The sequence below is a fragment of the Notamacropus eugenii genome, chromosome 2 (genome assembly GCF_028372415.1).
Source record: "Notamacropus eugenii isolate mMacEug1 chromosome 2, mMacEug1.pri_v2, whole genome shotgun sequence".
NCBI classification, from domain to species: domain Eukaryota; kingdom Metazoa; phylum Chordata; class Mammalia; order Diprotodontia; family Macropodidae; genus Notamacropus; species Notamacropus eugenii.
The window spans coordinates 307842430-307865505 of record NC_092873.1 but is presented as its reverse complement, the minus strand read 5'-3'; the positions used below and the strand labels follow the sequence as shown (position 1 = coordinate 307865505).

The 23076-nt window shown below is 45.6% G+C and overlaps 2 protein-coding genes across 2 annotated transcripts; one reads left to right on the top strand and one right to left on the bottom strand.

Moving 5' to 3' along the window:
• Positions 1 to 260: 260 nt before the first annotated feature.
• Positions 261 to 15536, bottom strand: RAD51D (RAD51 paralog D). The gene is made up of 10 exons (XM_072644942.1): positions 15306 to 15536; positions 13153 to 13214; positions 12575 to 12693; positions 10720 to 10801; positions 9865 to 9999; positions 8855 to 8950; positions 7502 to 7592; positions 7287 to 7357; positions 5319 to 5483; positions 261 to 655 (listed from the first exon to the last, which is right to left on the bottom strand). The coding sequence occupies exons 1-10, from the start codon at positions 15385 to 15387 to the stop codon at positions 572 to 574; spliced, it is 987 nt and encodes a 328-aa protein (XP_072501043.1). The 5' UTR covers positions 15388 to 15536; the 3' UTR covers positions 261 to 571.
• Positions 15537 to 17613: 2077 nt separating this feature from the next.
• Positions 17614 to 23076, top strand: FNDC8 (fibronectin type III domain containing 8). The gene is made up of 4 exons (XM_072644943.1): positions 17614 to 17903; positions 18755 to 19118; positions 20826 to 21071; positions 22599 to 23076. Exons 1-4 carry the CDS (start codon positions 17695 to 17697, stop codon positions 22749 to 22751), a joined length of 972 nt encoding a protein of 323 aa, XP_072501044.1. The 5' UTR covers positions 17614 to 17694; the 3' UTR covers positions 22752 to 23076.

The window sequence follows — 23076 nt, the reverse complement described above, 5'->3', positions numbered from 1 at the left end:
ATGGCATATAAATGACTGATTATGACCCTTGGTGGCAAGACTCAAGTATCTAACTTTTGGTTCATCTTTCCAAGGGTGCCAAAGATGAGCTAATTTCAGCCAGTGGCTTTCAGAGACAGAGAGGAATGACAGAACCCAAGCAAGGTAAGGTTCAAGTATCAACTTTAGATTGTCTCACTCCCCTGCAGCTCTGTTACCTCCTACAAGGAATGATGCTGAGGTCTCATTGCATCCCCTGGAGTTAAGTCAGACTCTCCAGCCTCAGGACAAAGTCACCTTTTACTGTAGCAGTTACATGGGGCACAGATCACAGATTTAGAATGGGAAGGGACCTCAGAGATCATCTCTTCCAACCCAGGAAACAGGCCCAGAGAGGGGAAGCCCCTTGCCCATGTTCACAGTATCAGAAACAAGATTCAAACTCAGGTCTTCCTTCCTCAGACCCAGTTCAGCACTTTATCCAGACTATCCTATGCTTTCTCTGTCTTCTTTGTGACTGCTGGTTTCCTCTCTGGGAATCAGATGACTAGGAGCCTTCAAGCCTTCCCCATGTTCCAAAGAGGTGATATGATTAAGGCTTGCTCCCTTCTAACGAGGAACACCGTTCTGGAGTCCCACAGCTTCCGATGTCTACTACCTCCTTGATTCCTGTGGGCTAAAAGGAGGACAGAGAAGAATTAACTCCTGATCTAAGGAACCCAAGGATGTAGCCCCTTTCACCAGAAGCACTTTGATATATTTGTGAAGGTGGCTCAGTGGATAGTGCCAGGCCGAGGCAGGCAGATCTGTGCTTAAAATCCAGCCTTAGATATACTAGCTGGGTGACTCTGGGCAAGTCACTAAACTTCTGTTTCCCTCCATTTCCTTTTCTATAAAATGGGCATAATAACAGTGCCTACCTCCCAGGGTTGTTGTGAGAATCAAATGAGGTAATATTGTAAAGCTCCTAGCATAGTGCCTGACACAATAAGCACTTTATAAATACTGGCTATCATTATTATCATCTCCAGATCTAGCTGGAAGAGACAAATCTGCCCAATATCATAGAATCGTGGGATTAAAGGGTATGGATTTGGAAGTACAAAGACCTGGGAATTCATTATAGTTCAATTTCGATTTTGACAGATGAGCATACTGAGGCCAGCAGAGGTTAAATGAATTGCCCAAAGTCACATGGGGAAGAGCAGAGACCTGAACTTGGGTCCTGGCCCCCAAATCCAGTGCTCTACCTACAGGATAGGCCAGAGCCTGGAATGATAACCTAGTAATTTCTTCTTCAGTCCTTTGAGAAGTGAGTAGCCATAGTTAAAGCTGATAAAAATATAAAGTGAGGTACCCCACCTCCCTCTACCCATTCATGAATAATTCATAGCATATACATAGCAAAAGGTGAGAATGTGGGAGCCTCGCCTTCAGTACAAAGACCAACTGCAAAGGGAATGCAGTTTGCCTATAAATATAGGTAACTGTGACGACTGGCTAAATTATGTTTATTGTAGAGCAGTGTGTTATCACTGTGTGTTAGTTAGTATAGAGAAGAATAAAGGCTACTTAAAGGAGAAGAACCATACACGTAGCTCTCCATAATCTGGCTCTAGTCTACCCTTCCAGACTTATTTTGTGTTATTCACCTTTACCGATACTACACCCCAGTCAAAGCTGATCTACTCACTGTTGGAGCATTTCATATTCTGCCTTCAGATTGTCCCCATGCCTAAATTACTCTCACAGGATCACAGATTTGGAAGTGGAAGGGACCTATCGCCCCCTCCTTTTAGTCAGGCAGGTAATGAACTGGATAGAGTGCAGGACTTGGAATTAGAAGACCAGAGTTCCAATCCCAGGAGAATCACTTTACCTTTTTCCCCCTTCAATTTCTTTATCTGTAAAATGGGGATAATAACAGTACCTACCTTCCAGGGGTGTAGTGAGGATTCTATATAAAGCATCATATAAATACTATTTTATTATTATTATTTTATAGATGAAGAAACTGAAGTCGAGAGGTTAGCTCAGGGTAACGTAGCTAGTTAGGGCATGAGACAGGATATGAATCCAGATCTTTCTAATTGCAAATCTGGTATTCCAGTCATTACTTTATGCTGCCCCTTAAAATCTGTAGCTTTCCTAGGGACTCAAGCACAAATGCCACTTCTGATTCCCCCAACTTACACACATAAACACTCTCTCTCTCTCTCTCTCTTTCTCTCTCTCACTTATCTGTGCACAGACTTTATCCTTCCACTAGAATACAACCTCCTTAAGGGCATGGCCTGTGTTATTTTTGTTTCTACATCTCCTACATAATGTCTTGTATGCTGCAAACTTTAAAAACATTTGTTGAAATGCAGAGAAAATATTGATCAACAATGCTCAAGACCTTAATGTTGAAGAGACATGGGAGAGCTAGTTCAAAATGTGGATGAATTTAGACCTTCTCGGTAGCCATAGGGAGCTTTATTGACCCAAAAGCAGCAGACCTAAGATTTAGCAAGGAGGTAAACAAAGGCAATGATAAAGGAAAAGGACCAGACTTATATAGGATGATATTAGGGTTTCCTTTGGGGGTTGGAGATCTAGGGTGAGTCTTGCGGCACAGGATGACTATGAATGACACAAGATAAGGAAACCCCATTGCCCAGGATGAGGGGTGGGGACAGGGAATTTTATAGTCCAGGATAAGGGGAAATTTTGTGGTAAGGGGAGACTTTAGGGCACCAAGAGCTTCACAAAGTCAGTCGATATTATTTTAACTCTTAGGGCACTGTTTCTATTCCTGTCACTGAGACACAGGGTCTTTGTCCAGTCCCTTGAAGGCCTCCATTCAATCCTCTCGGCAGCGCTTCTTAAACTGCGGGTCATGAGTTTCAACCCACAGTTTTAAGAAGCACTGGAAGGGGTCATGAGTGGAAAAAGTTTACGAAGCTCTGTAGGAGAACCACAGCCTACCTAGGAGTTACTGGGACAGGCCTTCCAAACCATGGTTAACCAAACACCTCTCAATTACCAAAGGTGCCCCCTGACAGAATACAGCCAGGTCCTGATTAGTACAAAGAAACAGTCACATTATTCAAATGTACACTGCATATTTCCACTGGGTTGGAACCAATGACCTATTTTACATAATTACAATTTCAAATAGTGCTAATAATACAAATACACACAACCACTTCATGGGATTCACTAGTCCCACTAATCAGGACAAGCTGTAAATGCTGTTAATCAAATTATATAAGAAATAACTAGGGAGAAATTCTTAAGGGAGGGTTCCATCTAGACCACCTTTTTTGTATCATGGACCCTTCTGTCAAAGTCTGGTGAAGCCTATGGCATACCCCTTCTTGGAATCATGTTTTCAAATAATCAGTTTTTCAGCCAAACTTTAGTAAAAAAATAAAGAAGTATTTTCCCAACTAAATTCATGCACACAGCCTCCTCCATCCCCCCCACCCCGAAATCTATTCACAGATTTAAGAGAAGGAATTCCTGATCTACAGAGAGCAAGGAATGGCCACTATAAAGACAAATGGCATCAGTGTATTATAATTAAAAGGGAAAAAAATTTTACTTTAGCACACAAGTTTTTGGAACCTGTGAACTTTCAGAAACTATTATGACAATTGTACTTCAACATAATTGCTTTCCTCTGTATTTGATGCATTTAAAAACATGATTAAAAGGAGTCCCCAGGCTTCACCAGACTGCCCAAAGGGTCCAGAATACAAGAAAGGTGAAGAACCCCTTAGGGGACAAGAGGGAGAACTGAGGCAAGGGGCAGAGAAATGATGCAACTCCAACCTGCCTTTCCAGCCATTTTTTCTTACCTTCCTTCTCTTCATGTACCCTAAGTTCTAGCCAAAGTAACTGACTTGCAATGTGCTTTTCAGCTTCCTGTGCCTTTGTTTGCCAGGCAACAAGCATTTATTAGGTTCCTACTGTATGCCAGACCCTGGGTTTCATGATGTGTCTTCTCTCTGGAATACCTTCCCTACTATTCTCACCTGCTGAAATTTTTATTTACTGCTTTTCTTTCTTCTGGTTTTTTTTTTTTGTCCCCAGAAGAATTGAGGATTAGAAGGTCAAGGGAAAAGAGACATTTTTCTTTTTCAGTTGTTTCAGTCATGTCAGACTCTTCATGACCCCATTTGGGGTTTTCTTGGCAAAGACATTGGAGTGGTTTGCCATTTCCTTCTCCAGCTCATTTGACAGATGAGAAAACTGAGGTAAACAGGGTGAAGTGACTTGACCAGGGTCACACAGTTAGGAAGTGTCTGAGGCTGAATTAAAACTCAGCTCCTCCCAACTACAGGGCCAGCACTATTTATTGCACCACCTAGCTTCCCACAATACACATAGGGTAGCCCTCCATAAAAGAAGGAGGGGGAAAAAGGTCTATTGAGGTCTATTTTTATAAAATGCAGAGAAAAGAACAGAAGGAAGGGCCAGAAAGAAGCCCAGAGCAGCAGGACAGCTTTGAAAGCTACAAGTGGGTTTTATAATATGCTCAAGTAGAAAAGCAAATTGTACAAAACAGAGATACTGCAGCTTCATGTGCCATCCTCTTCTTTTATCTTACTGCCTTTAAGTAAATGTCTATGCTTTCTAGTGTTTGTTATCTCAGAATAAAAATATAAAAAAAGAACTAGCCATCCTTTCAGTCCCAGTTCAAAGGCCACCCCCCTCCCCTGGCACTTCTCCCCCAGCCTCCCTCCTTCAGCCTCTACCTTCCACTATCCCCAGTCTATCTTTCCCTCAGGACATTTCTAGAACTTTGGATCTCCTCCACACACAGATCATCATCTATTGGTACTAGAAGCTTTTTATGCACAACTTCCTTAAATCTCTTGAGGGCAGGGACCACACAGAGTCCATCTTTGTATCCTCCAAGGAAAATACTTAATGCTTAATAAATGAATGCTTGACAAACTGATGAAGGAATGAGTAAGTGCATGATGTCACAAAACACCAGGGGAAAGGGGTAAGAAGGGAATAAGTACTTATTAAGCACCTACTAAGTGCCTTTTACAACTTTATCTATTCGTCCACACAAAAATCTTGGGAGGCAGGGGTTATTATTGTGCCCATTTTAAAAATAAGGAAACTGAGGCAAATAGTTAAGGTTAAGTGGCCTGCCTGGGTAGGGGAAGCCCTCCCTCTGAAGAAACTGCTCTAACCTCTGACCTCCATCCTCTCTTACCCACCCTGAAAGCCAAGTGGGCCAAGGATTCCAGAATGTTTCCCAAACCATCAGTACAGAAAATAGAGGGGCAACAGGGGGAATGGGTAACGTCACAGATTCCCCACCTGTACCCCCTCACCTGTCGTGGAGACTTGCTCAGAGAGGCCACACGGCAGCTATTTGGGGCTCTGGACCCTTCCTGGGCTTCCAGGAACACCCGGGTGCTGGGGACAAAACTCCAAGATCGTCCCAGGGCAGGTCTCAGCTTCCCACTCTCTCGCTCCCTGGTCACGTGGTTAGTCACCTTCAACAGAAAAGACCAATTCTCATCCATCTCTTCCCTCATTAGAGGTCACCCTGAAGTGTACTAGGAACAGTGTAGACTAGCTTAGTTGTCCTTAAAAGACACTGAATTTTTACTGGCTTGGGGGACTAAGTAACCACAGCAATTCCTAATAATGGCTACCATATACTGGTTCGAGACTTCCCAAGCACTTTATACAAATTCTCTCATTTGATCCTTGTAACATCCCCCACAATCAATCACTGACCACATCTTGTCCATTCTGCCCACCCCACTCCCGTATGTGCCCTTCTCTGGCCTACATTCACCCAGTGGCCACTCAAGCTCAGGCCCTCCATCCCCTCTAGCCTAGTCTATTACAACACTAGCATCATGGGTCTCCTGGCCTCAAGCCTCTCCCCTCTCCCAATTCTTTCTTTGTAATGCTAATCAGAGAGCTAAAGATCTTCCCCACCCATTCAGAGGCTGGCCCTTTAAGGAAAGCTTGATTGGGGGGGAGGGCCCCCCCCACACACACACACACCTTTTGTTAATTTCTAATGCACAGGTTCTTAAGCATTGCGATGCCTTCTGGCTCTAAAAATGCATAAATACTCTGAAGTGAGGTTCTACTTTGCGGTTTACTCACTGGAAGCGTTTGTTTGGCCAGATGAGACTCTGGGCAGTCGCCAAGGTGGAAAACCCAGATGTTGGTGCTTCTCTCTGTGGTAACTATGCATGTATGTACATATGTAATGGTCAGACAGTTGGATGTCTGTTGATCTGTGATGTGTGTACTGCTTATGGTCAGACAGCTGGAAGCCCTGTCTTCCTGATTTTTGTTTCTCTGTATTTTCTCTAAAGTTCAGGGTGCTGACTTTTTCCCCTGAACTAAGTGAATGATATATGTGCTTCATTAAAGTGATTGTTGACCCCTCAAAAGTTGCATTAGAAAGACAGATCTAAGAACCTGTGTTAGCAGGCCCCTATGTATGTTGGGGTGCTTGCTGTTTATATCCATGTGGCTGCCAAAGTGATATTCCTAAAGAGCAGGTCACTTCTCTGCATCATCACCACCTCCCTCACCACCACCAGACATTTATATGGCACTCTAAAGTTTGCAAAGCACTTTACATAATGTCATTTGATCCTCATGACAAACCTATGAGGTAGGTGCTATATCATCCCCATTTCACAGAAAAAGAAACTGAGGCAGAGGGTGATTTGCCCAGGGTCACACAGCTTGTAAACGTCTGAGATTGACTTGAACTCAGGTCTTCCTACTCCAGGCCCAGTACTCCATCTGTGCCTCTGAGGCACCTAGGGGCCTCCAATCTTAAAATCCTATCATTCTAACCCTGGCTATCTGGCCCAGTGGCTTGGCATTCTTGGTTGGTGCCAGTATAGTTTGCCACAAGTAATACTTGTAAAGAAAATAGTTCATTATTTATCTTTTATTACTATTTACTACTGTTTGGACCTGTCGTTATATGGCTAGGAAAATGTCTAACACACAGAGCCATCATCCATCACACCATCTAGCTGCTTATAGAAAAGGTGTGGGTGCCCTCTGAGTCTTTGGAAGGTTATATTATATAGCGTTCAGATGAACACAAGACAATTGTGGCAGGCAGTAGGGCCATTTGAGATGTCAATCTAATCTTGGGCCTTTCTATCCCCAGCACTTAGCACTGGTCACGGTACACAGAAGGTGTTTACTAAATGCTTATTGACTGACTGACCTACCTCAAATCCTATCCCTCTGACAAGGTGAGCCAGAGGGAATTAGGGCCCACCAGACTCTTAACTGCTGTTTCAACTTACCAAGACTGCTATTCCCAGTTCCCGGGCCAGGGTCTTGAGCTCTCGGGCAAGCTGCATCATTAAGGCCAAACCTTGGAAAGGAAAAGATGGTTTGGTTTGGGAGGTGGGGAGTGGAATGGGGTGTAAAGGGCTAGAAAGGGGGTTCAAGGATAAAATCCCCCAAGCTTTCACCAAAAATCTGGATGGGATGCCATTGTCTTCTTGCCACTACTCACCCTCACTATGCTGGCCCCCCAAAAGAGGGGAGACTACTGCAGAGACTGAATCCACCACTACAATCTTTACTGGCCCTGAAGCACTGGTCACCTAGAGAAGGAAAAGACAGCACAAATGGTTCTATGATCCTCCTTCTTTCCTTAGTAGCCTCTGGGGTGGGGGATGAATTTTACAGGACAAACCTGCTGCTTAACAAGAGGAAAATGAAGGGGAGACATGTCCCTACCTCATGCCTACAGCCCCAGACATCCTAGGAAAACAGGCCTCCTTAATGGCTGACTTCCACAAAACAACTCACCTTCCTTCTTGCCATGCTGGCCACCCTGGTCAGATTTTCTCCACCTTTCAACTTTCCTAGCACTCTCAACACCACACCCTTAGGCCTTGGGAAAGTGAATCCATTCAACTGCTAAGTAACGGAGAGAATGCAAACTAGCCCGCCATATTGCCTAAGTTGACTCCTTGGACCACACTCAGAAAGACCTTCACACCTAATGCCATAGGTACCCCTCTCCTCCACAATTCTCTACCTCTTGCTCCACTTAAAAGTACCATTGGTTGGGGTAAGGGGTAATGTCATTTGACTGCTCTAGATATCAACCCAACACCTGCATGATTCTTCAGACCAAAACCCCCTTCCACAACCAGGTATGTGGTATCCCTGTATCAGAATATAAACTACCTGAGGACAGGGACTATCTTTTGTATTTGTATCCTCAATGCTCTGCATATCACTGCAAGGTGATGCAATGGATTGAGCACTGGGATTAGTTAGGCAGGCCAGAGTCTGCACTACCTGGTCTGCCTGAAACCAGGCAAAACTACTACTTGCTAAGAATAAAAACAGAAGCCAGCAAGAGAGTCTCTGCCCTCAAGAAGCTTATATTCTGACTGGGGAAGACAACACAAGAAGGGGAGCTAGAGTACGGAAAAAGGCGCAGATTCTTCCTTCTCTCCGAAGGTTTTTAAACAAAGTCTAGAGGATGACAATATACTCAGGTATACTGTAGAGAGGATTTTTGTTCAGGTGCCAGTTGGACAAGCCTGGCCCTCCGTGGTCCCTTATAAGTAAGATTCAAAGATTCTGAGTTAAGAGGGATGGGCAGTAGTCTGAGCTCTATTTCTGACTAGCTGTGTGTGAGCCTAGGCAAGTTCCATTCTCCTTCTGGACCTCCACAGGACTAGCACGCCCTCTACAAAAGCCTCCGGCTTTAAAACTCTAGGATTCTACAATGCCCATCCTGGAAGTACAGCTGGTCATTTGAGAGAATGACCTTTCACTGGACAATCACCTACACAAAACAATAAGAACTCTTCCCATGCTTCTCATGGGACCACCGGTGGGGGCTCACCTGCTGGGAGATACTACCCCGGAGGTCCTGCAATGTGTCCAGCATTTGGAAGATGTCAAACACCCGTACCACGTGGATCCTCTGCAGGGCCCCTGCCTGGTCAAAAGGAGAAACACAGGCATCAGTGTCCCAAAGTCCCTGCTTCAGGGGCACAGAACAGCAGGGGCAAGCGTACACTTCATGCTTTACAACTAGCTAAGCACCAGACAAATGTTATCTTATTTGATCCTCACAGCAGCTCTGTCAGAGGTAGCTGTTATTATCCCCCTTTTACAGATGAGGAATCTGAGGCAGTCGTTAAGTGATTTGGCCCAGATCACACAGCTGGTAAATTCTATAACAATAATGATGATGATGATGTATATGTATGTATGTATGAAGTAGTGACTGTAAAGCACTTAACATAATGCTTGGCATAAAGTAAGCACTACGTGTGTGTATGTATTATATATACACACGTGCATGCATGTATGCATACGCATACGTTCACACATGTGTATATACACATATGTGTACATGCACACATAGTGCTTCCTTCATGCCAGGCACTGTGATAAGAACTTTACAGTTACTGTCTCATTTCATTCTCATCACAACCCTGAGAGGTGTTATAATTATCCCCATTTTACAGATGAAGTAACTGAGGTAAGCAGCAGTTAAATGACTTGCCCAGGGTCACCCAGTTAATAAGTAATTGAGGCAGAATTTGAAGCCAGATTCTCCAGACTTCCAAGTCTACCACTCAATGCTCTGCGGCACATAGCTGCCTCTAAGGCAGAGGAAACTTACACCAATGAGAAGGGGGAGACTAAGCACCACCAGGCCCTGAAAGCAAGGTTTAGGGTCTCCAAGAAGAACGCTAAAAGTCTTCTGGAAGAAATGACAGGGGAAAGTATCTGAGTTTCTATCCACATAGAGACCCAGAACAATGAAGGGACCAGTGCCAAGGAGGCCTAGAGACAGACTGCAGGTCTGAGATTTCCAGGTAGAGACATCCTTCCCACCCTGACCTGCTCCTCTTCATCCTCAGTCCTGGCCTGCAGCAGCTGTAGGAGGCGTGAGGCTGTCAGACCTCCAGAGGAGTCGATGTACAGGACATTCTGACCCAGGCTGTAGGCCACGTTGGCAGCTGTACAGAGGCACACCTGGGTGATGGAAAGAAAGAGGTGGGGGGAGCTCAGGCCTCCAGAGAGTCTGTCAAACTCTTCCCAGACTCCCCTAGTCCTTCCTGTGTAGCCAGGGTGATTGGGCACAGAGCTGTCTGAGACCTCAAGCAACTCATATAACCTCTGGAGTTGCTGCCTGTGGCAAAACCCACGTCTGTTCCATTGTCGCCATCATCTGAGGGGCCTCATAGCCTTGAATAACAAATTGTTAGTACCGGCTCAATTAACTATCAGTCAATAAGCACCTATTAAACTCCTATTATGTACCAGGCACAGTACAATGGGATGGGATACAAAGACAGATGCAAAGCAACCTCTAATCTCAAAGGGCTTATGTGATATTAGGTGGCTGGTCTGCCTGTCAACACAAGTATCCCCTGCTTCCAGGTTAACTAGCAGAAACTGGGCCTGAGACAAATTAGGCTGTTGGGGTGAGGAAAGGTGGCCCAGAGCACAGTCCGATGGCACAATGGGAAAAGGGCAGCCAGAGTCCTACACAGGCAGCTGACACCCACACTTCTGATGGCAAAGTTTGGGATAGAAATTCTAGATCCAGGAGGAAGGAAATACGCCTTCCCAGAGAAGAAACAAACCAGATCACCCCTCCACCTCTCCCCAGGAAGAAGCGTGAATGTCTCTGTGATGTTGGTGCCTGGTACAGAAGCTGGCCCCACAAGAGGTAAAATTCTGACATCATACCTGGGTTTTGCCACTAGCTGGGGCTCCAGTGATTTCTGTGACTTCCCCAGTGTAGAGGCCAGAGTCCAGCAGCTTATCTAAGCTATCAGCAAGGGAGACAAGGAGAGAATCATCTTTTCAGGAAATGGGGTAAAAAAGAAGAAAGAAATAATCCCCTCCCACCTCCTTCCTCAAGTCATAGTTTAATACTAGACGGTATCTTAGAGGCCATGAGTAACCTTTGCATTTTACAGATTAGAAAGCTGAGGGTCACCCAGAGTAATAAGGCAGGATGTGAATCCAGGTTTTCTTGATTCTACAAAAAGCGACTTCCTCATCCTCAAATCCAATGGTCTTTTCTCAGTCTTCATCCTACAAAGTCTCTCTGAGGAACTGAAGACTGTCTAACAGTATTCCTTAAAATTCTTCCTTTCTGCAGCTTCTATGGCCTGACAACCTGGTCCTCTCATTCTAAAACCATCTTCTCTGCCTGAACTCTTGTGACTATCTCCCAAGACTCTGACCTGACCTTTCTGCTCTCCTCTGAGTACAGACAAAAACTCACTCATCTGCTCTCCGGGGTAGGAAAAGAATATACAGGTTTCTTTTCCGTAGGTTTCAGAACTGGGAGCCAAAGGTTAAATTTTCAGTGTGGGCATTTATACCCCGAAATCAGCAAGCGCTGCAAATCAGGGTTATTATTTAGTTAACTGTCTACACTTAAGAAAATGATGAAGAAACTTAATATGTTGTTGTCCAGTCGTTTCAGGTGTGTCCAACTCTGTGACCCCATTTGGGGTTTTCCTGGCACAGATACTGGAGCAGTTTGCCATTTCCTTCTCGAGCTCATTTGTTAGCTAAGGAAACTCAGGCAAACAGGGTGAAGTGACTTGACCAGAGTCACACAGCTAGTCAATGTCTGAGGTCATTTTGAATTTAGACTCCACACCTGGTGCTCTATCCACTGTACCACCTAGCTGTATAATAACACTACTGAACTTCAAAGTGTTTGTCCTTTTTTTTTCTGGAGAATTAGTTGTTATACATTTACCAGCCTCGTTTTTCCATCTGCTTAAAGAACGCCCAGAGAAGGATGTCCGATTGTCACCTCAAACTCAGTATGTCTAAAACGGAACTAATCATCATTCCCCTCAGACCAGCTTCCCTTTTGTCCTTTAAAAGTAAATTCTTTTTTGTCATAAACTGGACAAATATCATCAAACATGAATATTTCCTTATCTACCCCATGAGGAAGTATTTCTTAGTCCTATTTTATAGAAGAGGTGAGCCTGAGGAAAAAAAACAACACATCAAAACATCTCCTTATAAAAGCAATGAAAAAAGAGAATAGTGTCCTATGGGACACTATGAACCTTGCTTATGTTTGGCTTATTTTTTGTATATTATCAAATTTCACATGGTAGTATGGCATGAATCCCTCTCCTCTCCAAACTGCTCCCCACCTCCAACTTCACCACCTACACAGGCACAAATAACATAATTTCAGCCCTGGATTTAACCTTATTTATTCTCTAAGACATGTCCATGAATTGAGAAGTTGGGGACAGGGATTATTCTTCTTAAAATTTATTTTCTTTCAAAGCTACTAGACTGTAATTCACTGTGAAGATATATAAAGATACATAAAACCCAGGCCTAGCCCTCCAGAAGGTCTGCAGGGGAAACATGGAAACAGCAGAACAATGACTGGCCTGTCTAACGCCATACCTTGTGGCAGGACAAAGTGGCAGAACTGACCCTCTCTTCACCTCTTCCTTCGCTCCCAGACCACACAGCCCTTCTATGAAAACAGACCTGGAGTGACTAGACTCAAGTCAAGCTAAGCCTGGGGATCAGGTCCTTTCCCAGAACGCACCTTGCAATGCCTGTAGCCAAGATAGCAGTGGAGGTCTTGAGCTCTTCATAGAGATCAGCGCCATTGAAGGGGAAAGATGAGAACTGAGCCAGCAGAACCCTCCTCACAGCAACTAAGGCCTGCCTCCAACACAGAGCAGAAGTGGTAGGTTCAGGAACAGAAGACATTTTATTTTTAAAAATTTTATCTTATTTTTATGGCTACCTTCCATTTTTATATCACATCTATATCCAAAAACAGATTCACCCTCCCTCCAACTCCCTTTACCCAGAGAGTTATCCTGTATAACAAGTTTAAAAAAAAGAAAAAAGCAATTCAACAGAACCATTACACACATCAACACTATCTGACATTCTGCACTCATAGACCCCCACCTTTGAAAAGAAGGGAGGCAGACTTTCTCAGTTCTGAAAGAGAAATATGCTTGTAAAAGTTCTGAAAATATGCAAAGATACAGGGGATCAGGCTCTTCCTTATTCCTTCTGCCCCAGCTTCTTCTTCCCTTTGGGCAGGCAGGGGTCTGGACACCCTAAGGCACAGAAGCTCAGCTCCAGAGAAAAAGGCATTCTTGCCCTCACCTTATAAGACAAGGAACATTTCCGAGAAACTTCTTCCAGGTCTGCAGAGACAAGATCTACCACTGAAAGGAGACAGAGAATGGAGGAAGTGAAGACCCCACCCACCCAGCCACCCACCTCCCTAACCCCAGGAGGTCACCCAGCAGAAAACCCACAGACCTGCTCTCTTCCTCAGTGGTTTGGCCCCTCTCCACACCGACTGAGTCAAGTCAGTTCCACAACTTATTATATCATGTTATTCCAACAATTAATTAGGGTTAGGTATATCTTCCTGGAGTCAAGTAGACCTGAGTTCAAATTTTGCCACAGATACTCACTAGCTGTGTAACCCTAGGCAAGTCACTTAATGCTGTTTACATCAGTTTCCTCCTTTGTCAAATGAGCTGAAAAAGGAGATGGCACCTACATGCCTCAAAAAGGCTTCCTGTAGGAAGCTGGATTTTAACGTAGTCTTAAAGGAAACCAGGGAAGCCAAAAGACAGAGATGAGGAGGGAATGAATGTGACATAAAAACAATAATTATCAGTAAAAAAAATTTTTTTTTAAATTAAATGGATAAAAATAAATTTAACCTAAAATTCTTTTCCAGGAGCCAATGAATTCCACTGGGGAAGATGAATGTGGAAGAAGTCTATTGATTTACATCTTTGCTCTCCAGACAACTTAGACCAGGCTGACACGTAATAAAATTTGTCCCTAGTTAGTCCTAGATAGTGTGAAATCACGATTTGAACACTGAATTTGTCTTTAGGAAGATCTGGGTTCAAATCTTACCTGAGATACTTACTAGCTATGTGACCCTAATAAGAGTGTTTTAAATTCTCTGAGCTCATCCAAAAGATGGGTGTAATAATAGCGCTACTTCACAGAAATAAAGACGATAACGTGTAGGTAGCACTTGGGAAAATGAGATCGTTGTATAAATGTGAGCCATTATTATTTAGAGTTTATAAAAATTTTTAAAAAAACCTTCTTCATGACTCTATTAGGTAAATAATGCTAATATCACCCACTTGAGTTCTTGGCACACAAGAGAGTGCTTAATAAATGTTTGTTGTTCAGTCAACTTTCAGCCATATTCAGCTGACAGTTCTTGGCAGAGATACTGGAGAGTTTTGCCATTTTCTTCTTCAGTTTGTTTTACAGATGTGGAAACTAAGGAAACAGGGTGAAGTGACTTTCCCAGGGTCATGCAGGCAGTAGGGGTCTGAGGCCAGATTGGAATTCAGGAAGATGAGTCTTCCTGACTCCAGGCCTGGCTGACTGACACCTGAGGACACTGAAGTTTTGATTTTTTAGGATTATAGATTTAAAAAGCAACCTAGTCACATATGAAGACCCTGAGGCCTAAAGAAGTCAAGTAATTTACCCAAGGTCACACAGGGAGGAAAAGGGAGAGCCGGAATTTGACCACTTTGACTTGAATGGGTTCTAGCTGCCCAGGGCTAAGCATTGTTCTCACTGGATCAGATCTGCTTGGGCCAGGAGGCAGCCCAGACTGCGAGGCCTGGAGTCAGGAAGACCTGAGTTCAAATCCGACCTCAAACACTTACTATGTGACTCTGGGCAAGTCACTGAACCCTATTTGCCTCAGTTTCCTCATCTGTCAAACGAACCAGAGAACGAAAAGGCAAACCACTCCACCCCAATGGAGTCATGAAGATGGGTCTGAAACAAGTGAACAGCACGATCAGACCCCCGTGTTAGAACAGTAAATGAGCATTTACACAGCGCTTTAAAGTTTGCAGAGCGCTTCACCAACTCATCTGAAGCTGAGAAAGGTCTTAACCCAATGAACATAAACATGTTAACAACAATAACCCTAACCCTTAACCTAGTGCTGCCTGGGTGCTTTCAGGTTTACAACGTGCACATCTCTGCAGGGAAGGAGGCGTCATGACCCCAAGTTACAGATGGGGACACTGAGGCTGCGAAAGGTCGGGCCCCTGGGCCTAACCCACCGAACAATACCAGCCGCGGGCGGGCCGCCCCCGGTCACTCTCGCGGCGGGCTCCGCGGCGCTCGGACGTCGGTCCGGCCGTCTCCACCGCAGCGGCCCGCTGGGCAGGCCGGTGTCGCGGGCGGGATCCGGGCCCCGGCCCTCCGGCCGCCCCCGCCGCCCCTCCCCCGGCCCTCCGGTCTCCGGCCCTCACCCGTCCGGACGCCGATGCCCCGCAGCAGCTGCAGCATGTCCGGGGTGAGGCCCGGGCACAGCCCCGCCCTGAGCACCCCCATCCTGGGGCCGGGGGCTGCGTCCACAGGGCTCGGAGGGGCCGGGCATCCCTGCGGCCCTGCGGCCCTAGCCGGGGGTGCGGAGCAGGGCACTCTGCGCCATCCTGGAAGCCGGAAGAGGGGAGCCCCGCGCCCCGCCCCCAGGCCCGCCCCCAGCAGCTGGCGGCGTCCCCGCGCCTCTGCCCGCCCAGCCCCCCGCGTCCTGCCGGCTCCGGCGCCCGCACCTCCTCCTTGGCCCGCGCCGGCCGGGCCTGGCCTGGCCCCACCCTCCCGCCTGCCAGCGACACGTGGCCGCGAAGGAGGGCGGGGGTCGGTCCGAGCGCCTTCCGAGGCCGCAGGGGTCGGAGGGAAGGCGAATCCGAACCCCGCTCCTCTGACCGGGTCCGGGTCTTTCCTGCTAAAGCAGATGGGCCGCAGAATCCCGCTGACCCCCAGGCTTCCCTCCCTCCTCTCCCTGGACTGCCCCGTGTCCTCCCTTCCCCCCTCACCTCCCTCTTCTTTCCTCCCCTCTTTCCATCCCTCTTTCCTTCCCTCCCCCACGTGCTCATTTCCCTGCACTCGAGGTCCCTTTGCGGACCATCTGGGGGCTTTGCCCTCCCCGCAGGCGGACCCCTAACCCCCCCTCCCCCAGCACAGACTCTGGCATCCAGTTTTGTCCCATCCGTAAAAGTTGAGGCAAAGAGAAAAGAGGTTCAACAGAAGTCAAGACCGGGGTTCAGACCCATGGGGGGTCCTGCGGTGCCCCAGCTAGGCACGCGTTTGTAACTTTCGTGCTGGCAGAGCCCCTGAAGGCTCAGCTGGTGAGCATGGCACGTGCTAGACCCTCCCTCTTCTGGAGCCTTCTGTCCTAGTAATGGTGTCATCTGGACTCTAGAAGAGGGCTAGGGGACCTGCAGCCTCCAGCCGGCCAGTTTCCCACCCCTGCTCTAGAAGGACCACTTTGCCACCGGCTCTCAAGTCCAGTGGTCCTCAAACATTTGTTGCCCACACATTTTCTGGTTTTCCTAGAAAGACTTCTATGAACTGATGCTGAGTGAAATGAGCAGAACCAGGAGAACATTGCACACAGTGACAGCCACACTGTTGGAGGACTCATTTTGATAGCTTTTGTGCCTGTAGACTCCTTGGGCACAGCTTGGTCCCAACCTAGAGACTCCTTCTCAGAAGCGTGTTTTAAAACATAAATTACATTGGATTACAAGGTCTATTGAAATAGTTGCATATATATGTCTATATAGATACAGATGTTGGAGGCAGGAGGTGAGGCAACAACCCTGGGAGATAGGTGCTCCTATTCCCATTTTTACAGATGAGAAAACTGAGACAAACAGGGTCAAGTGATTTGCCCAAGGTCACACAGCTAGTGTCAAGTGTCTGAGGCTGGATTTGAACTCAGGTCTGTCTGACTCCTGAGCTGGTGTTCTATTCACTATGTCACCTAGCTACCCCCTTTCAAAATATATTTTTAAAAACAAATTCATAGTTCCCCAGGTTAAGGACCCCTAATCTGTAGTCCAATCGTCTCACTGAAGACATGGAGAAGGGGCAGCTAGATGGAGCAGTGGATAGGGTGCTGAGCCTGGAGTCAGAAAGACCTGAGTTCAAATTCAGTCTTGGACACTTCCTAGCTATGTGACTTTAGGCAATTCCCTTAACCCTGTTTGCCTCAGTTTTCTCATCTGTAAAAATGGGGATAAAAGCATCTACTCCTGGTGTTGTGGGGATCAAATGAAATAATTGGAACGAGCTTAGCACAATGTCTGGCACGTAGTAAGCCCTATAGCGATGTTAGCTATGATGACATTGGTGATGGTGATGATGATAAAACAGGCCCAAAGGGAACTGACTTGCCTACAGCTCATGACAATAAAAACTAAAAGTCTGGTCTTCTGATTCCTAGATCCGAATTTCTTTCCCTATACCATCAACATGAATCAACACATCTTCCAATTCCCCCAAAAAAGTGCACATGCATGAGAAAAATCCATAGATTTTGGAGAAAGTCCAGAGTTGCCCTTTTTTAAATGTGCACCTCCCCACCCACCCAAGTTTATCCCCATTCTCATCCCCAGGTCCTCTAATTTCTCTCCTTTCCACCTGTCCCTAGTCCTGGCTATCTACAGTGACATCATGACAGTAGCCACCAATCAGGGAGCAGGGGAAACCTAATTGTTACAGTTTGGTATTGTGGTGACATCACCCCCTAATCACCTCCCCAAAATCAAGGTCTGCAGTGACTCCACTGACAGTTTGTGTCTGCTTCCAGCCTGCTTGGTTACTGAGCCTCTTGGTCTGACTTTGTGAAGGGAGATGGCATCCGGAATCCTCTGGAGAGTGGATGAGGAGGATGAGGAGGATTTGGACGAAGACTCTTCTAACATGAAGGTTTCATTCAGTCGATTTAAGAAGTCATTCCCCATTCACAGACCTGTGGATCAGAGGTTCTCTGTCCAGGGGTTCACTGTTTCCCCAAGATGCACCAAGCCCACCCTTGTCGAGGAAGGAGACTCAGAAGAAATGTAAGGACCGTTGCCTTCCCTCCTTTCCCTCTTTATATAAGAACAAGGCTTAGGAATGGATAGGGCAGCCTTTACAAAAGGGAGCAATTTCTTTGACCCACAGGCAATCACTTCCCTGGATTCTTGGGACCACAGAGGAAATGTTTGTATTCAGATGAGATGGGGTTGATATATTTTCCTGAACATCCCCTATTTTCCACCACCATGTAATCTTATCTTTTTCCATCCAGTTGGTCTCATCTCCCTTCTAGTGTCAACTATTCTTGGAAGGACAGATTCCCCCTAAACTCTGCAAAAGCCTTATAGCTAGAAGGGGAAGAGAAAAATGGGTTCTATCATTATAGAATACAGAATGAGAAACACAGACCATGGTTTCCTCCAACTGCTTCAGTCCAATGGCACCTACTAGATGTCTTGCTTAGTGCATTTCTTGATAATGCTAAAGCATAATAAAGCATAGCTCTGACCTCATCACTCCTTTTCAAGAAGCTTCAGTAGCTAGGTCCTATTGCCTCTAAGATAAAGTAGTTTGGTATTTGAAACCCTTTGCAATCTGGCTCCAATTTACCTATTTCCAGATAGGTCTTGAAATGTAAACCCATTTAAAGACAAGGGACTTCCTCTGTATTTACAGTGCCTAGTTAGTATATAGTGCACTTAGTAGGCAACTGGTAAATGCTTGCTTGGAATAAACATTTATATAGCACCTACTATGCGCTGTTCAGCACTTTACAAATATCTCACCTGAGTGGATTTGAGCTCAAATTGACCTCTTTGAGCCAACCATGGGATGGACCAGGGTGGTCCCATCTGTCACCTCCAGCATGCTTTGTTCTTTTTGTTTTCCCTAGTAAGCCTTTCGAGTTTGAAGAGTCTAGTTCTGAAGACACCAGCACCTCCCCCTTTCCCACCAGCACACTGAACCCATTCAAATTTTCCCCGAGCCAGCCCAGCAGCAGCATCATCTCAGAATTGTTGGAAAGACAGCTGACCAAACTCAGCTTGGCCTCCTTGGCCAAGGGCAATGAGATGGCGGACCAGTCCATCTGTTCCAGCCATTCCAAGCCCCTGGAGCCAAACTTCATCCCCCTGGATTTGGACAACCCCGAGATGGATGCAGACACCACCTCGACTCCCTCAGAGTCTTCTGTGGTTGTGGATGTGCCTGAAGCCCCCTTCATCTGTGAGCATACTGTCAGTGACTCCACAGCTGTGGTGCGTGATGCTGCCTGAATGGGGGTGGGGAGGGAAAAAACTCAGATGTACACGAAGGGAGGGTGAATGAGTGAGTGAATAAGTGAATGAATGAATGAGTGAATGAAGAAGTGAAAGAATGAGTAAATGAATAAATGAGTGAATGAGATAGGGAGACCTTGGAGATCTTTTGGTTCCAATCTAAAGAAACGGGGAAAGATTTGGCATTGACTAGGCAGCAAATTAATAAACATGAATGAGTAAGCAGGAGAATGAATGAATGAGGTTCAGGGGTTACACATACCTGAATGGAAGAGATAGAGAGTCAGGGTGCATGCAACTTGGATAGAATGGGGATTAATCTTTTAAAAATTATTAGGAATAAATAATTATTATTGAAGACAATAACACTCAAAAGAAAACAAGCCAAATATGGAGTTGATCCTCAAATAAAAACCCTGAAATCTGAATTTATATTTTACTTGGAAAAAATACTAATGTAAATTTGAGCGAAACAATAATAAGTGAGTAGGCCTGGGTCCCCTCTTTCCAGTTCTGCGTCTTTATGCTTGTGAAGTTTCCTTGCCTTCTCAGCACCTGTTTGTGTCTCCTATTGTTTGCTGCAGGCCGTGGAACTCTGGTCTGATTGTTCCGCCTGGTGATGATCAGATTGGATGAGCCTTCCCAAGTTTCTGGATATTCTCCACATGTCATTTTTATATAGCTCAATAGGATTCCATTATATTAACACAAACCCCAGTTTATAGAGCCGTTCTCCAATGTTATTGGTATTCTAGGGTCCTTTCTTACCCTCCAGTTTTTTGCTATTAAAAATAAAACAATTATACATGAATAGCTTTGTGCAGCATTATAATGGTCCTATTTTCCTTTTAATAACATGCTTAGAATTTTAGCCTCAGCGAAGGACCCAAAAAGTAGCTGCTACAGTAGGAAAGAGAGTTGGATTTGGGATCTGAGGACTTCAAATCCCAGCTCTACTGTTTGCCTGCCTGTGTGACCTTAAGTAAAGTCACGAAACCTTTCTGGGTCTCAGTTTCCCCCTTCAGTAAAATGAATAAAAATAGGTTGAATTACTTGACTTCAGAGTTTGCTTTCAGCGCTAGATCTATGATCCTTTTGAAGTCAAGTTCAAGGGTACAAAAAGCCTTGTGACATTTCATATTAAGAGTCAAACTGGAAAGCTTCCTGGCTGTGGAGTTAGAGGATCTGAATTCAGATCTCATCTCTGATGTTTACTGTGTGACTATAGCCAAGTCATTTAACCTCCTCTGGGTTTCCCCACCTTTAATTTATTTCCTTATTTTGGGGGGAGGTAATCTAGCTTAAGGGATTTGCCCAGGGTCACACAGCTAGTAAGTGTCTGAGGCTGAATTTGAACTCAGGTCCTCCTGACTCTAGGGCCAGTGCTCTATCCGCTGCCTTTCCTCATCTTTAAAATGAGGAGACTGAGCTAGATGGCCTTTGTGGTAGCATCTTATAGGTCATTTCACTCCTGTAGACCTGAGTTTCCTCATCTGTAACTTGAGGGAATTAAACTATAGATGGCCTGTGAGGTTCCTTTTAGCTCTGGAATCCTGATTCCATGAGTTTTTGTCTCATACGGAGTCATGTCAACAAGCAATTCTTAAGCATTTACTTGGCATATGTGTCAGGCACTGTGAATGGGCCAGGTATGAGGAAGCCCTTGTGGGTTCTCTCTTCCCCCAGATCTCCTGGAACAGGAGCCAGGGAAAGCAGCGGGTGAGTTTCTACCAGGTAGTCCTGCAGGAGATGGAGCTAAGGAGAGAGAGGGTGAAGAATGAGATGCCCAAGGAAAAACTGCACCCCTGGATCTTCAACCAGATCATAGGCACAACTGTCAAGCTCATGGAACTGAAGCCAAACACCAAGTATTACATCAGCGTCCGAGCTGCTAACCCAGCAGGCCCAGGGAAATGGTGCAAGCCCTATAAAGTGAGCCCAGGCACCTCATCCCTGGAGAGGAGGGGGAGAGTGGAAGGGAACAGGGAGGCTCCCACTGCAGAGAGGGACAGGCACACAGAATCTCACTTCATGGTCATTTCCAAGCTGGAATAATAGATTTACACATCTCCCTTTAAAATTTGCAAAACATTTTACAAATATCTCATTTCCTCTTCACAATTACCCCAGGTGGAAGGTAATGTATTATTTTCTCATTTTACAGATAAAGAAACTGAGGCAGGCAGAGCTTAAGTGACTTTCTCAGAATCCCAGTAAAGTGTCTGAGTTCAGATTTGAACTCCAAGCCCCAGCGTCCCCTGTGGCACCTAACTGTACTCTCCTCCCATCCCATACAAAATCTTTCCCTTTTTTATTTTTACTGTTACTCTAAGTCAAGTAAAGGGTATGGAATTTGAAATCTCAAGACCCAGATTTTAGCTTTGGGCATAATATTTGGGCTCCCTACTATCTCTGTAACTTCAGGCAGGTTCATTTAAGCTGTCTCTGCCTCAGCTCCCTCCTCCATGAAATGAGGCTCTCTGAGGCCCCTTTTAGTTTTTAAATATCTATCATCCTAATCTATGGACCAACAATAAGCTTTCAAACCCAGGACTTTGAGGATCCTCACAGCCACTGTGAACACACACACACACACAGACACACAGACACACAGACACAGACACACACACACACACACACACACACACACACACACACACACACACACACACACACACACACACCCTTATCAAGCACAGATAATAATTGAGAAGCAATGCTCTAGGCTATTTGTGCAGATACTGGGAAATGAATAAGATAGCTGTTCAATCAGCCATTCAACAAACACTTACTAATTATTAATTAAATATCTACTAAGAGCCAGGGTAGGTGGTAGGCAGTGGATAGAGCACCGTGCCTGGAGTCAGGAAGAGACCCATCCTTCTTGAGTTCTAATATGATCTTCAACGCTTACTAGCTGTGTTACCCTGAGCACTTAGCCCTGTTTGCCTCAGTTTCCATGAGCTGTATGTAGAAGGAAACGTAAAATGAGCTGGAGAAGGAAATGGCAAACCACTCCAGTATCTCTGCCAAGAAAACCCCAAATGAGCTCATGAAGAGTCAGATACGACTGAAAAGACTGAACAAGAATCGTGTGCCAGGCACCGCTAACCAAGAGCTTACCCACTCCCTCCCCAAAGAGCACACACAAATCTCCCCTCATAGAGCATAAGCTTCTTGAGGACACTGACTTACCTCTTTTTTGCTCTGTGCCTGGCACACAGTAGGCATTTAATAAGTGTTTTATTGAATAATTGATTATTGGGGCATGAAGGGAGGAAAATGGGGGTGGGGGAATAGGAAATAGACACCAGGGGAGGTTAGAAACCTGAGCGGGGTAGTATGCTGGGGACAAGAGGTGTAGCAATAGAATTAGCATGTGAGGTCTTTGGGAAATAAAAAATGGGAATTAAGAAAGGGAGAGAAATTAGTATCGCTTTCTTTCTCTCTCTGACTCAGTTTTCCACAGTGGCCGCTGATGTGAACGGCTTCCCCAAGGAGATCCCCATCAAAATCACAGTGCTTCGTCGAGAACCTCAGAGGAAAACGGTACACGTTGGGATCAAAGAGTTGAGAAGACTAGAAGACCTGGAGTTCATTATTCCTCACTAAGAGGGAGCCCTCAGTCCTAGCCATTCACATATTTATTCAGCCCCTGCTTAGGGTCCTTCAGGAGCCACGTCTAGCACCACCACAGAGCATAGCACTGATGAGCCCCCCTACTTCTGCTTGCTCAAGGCCCTGGACTGCTCCGGCTTCCCTGCCTCTCGGCCTCCTGGCAGGGAGTTGGCTCAGCTGGGACCCCTGCTTACCTGGACACAGGCAGCCTCAAGTTGGCCAGCAGCCAGATTGAGCCACTGATTGTAGTCTGTGGCAGACTGCTTCCTTCCCCTCAGGCATGTCATTAAATCATTAAAGAACTATGAACACCTCTGGG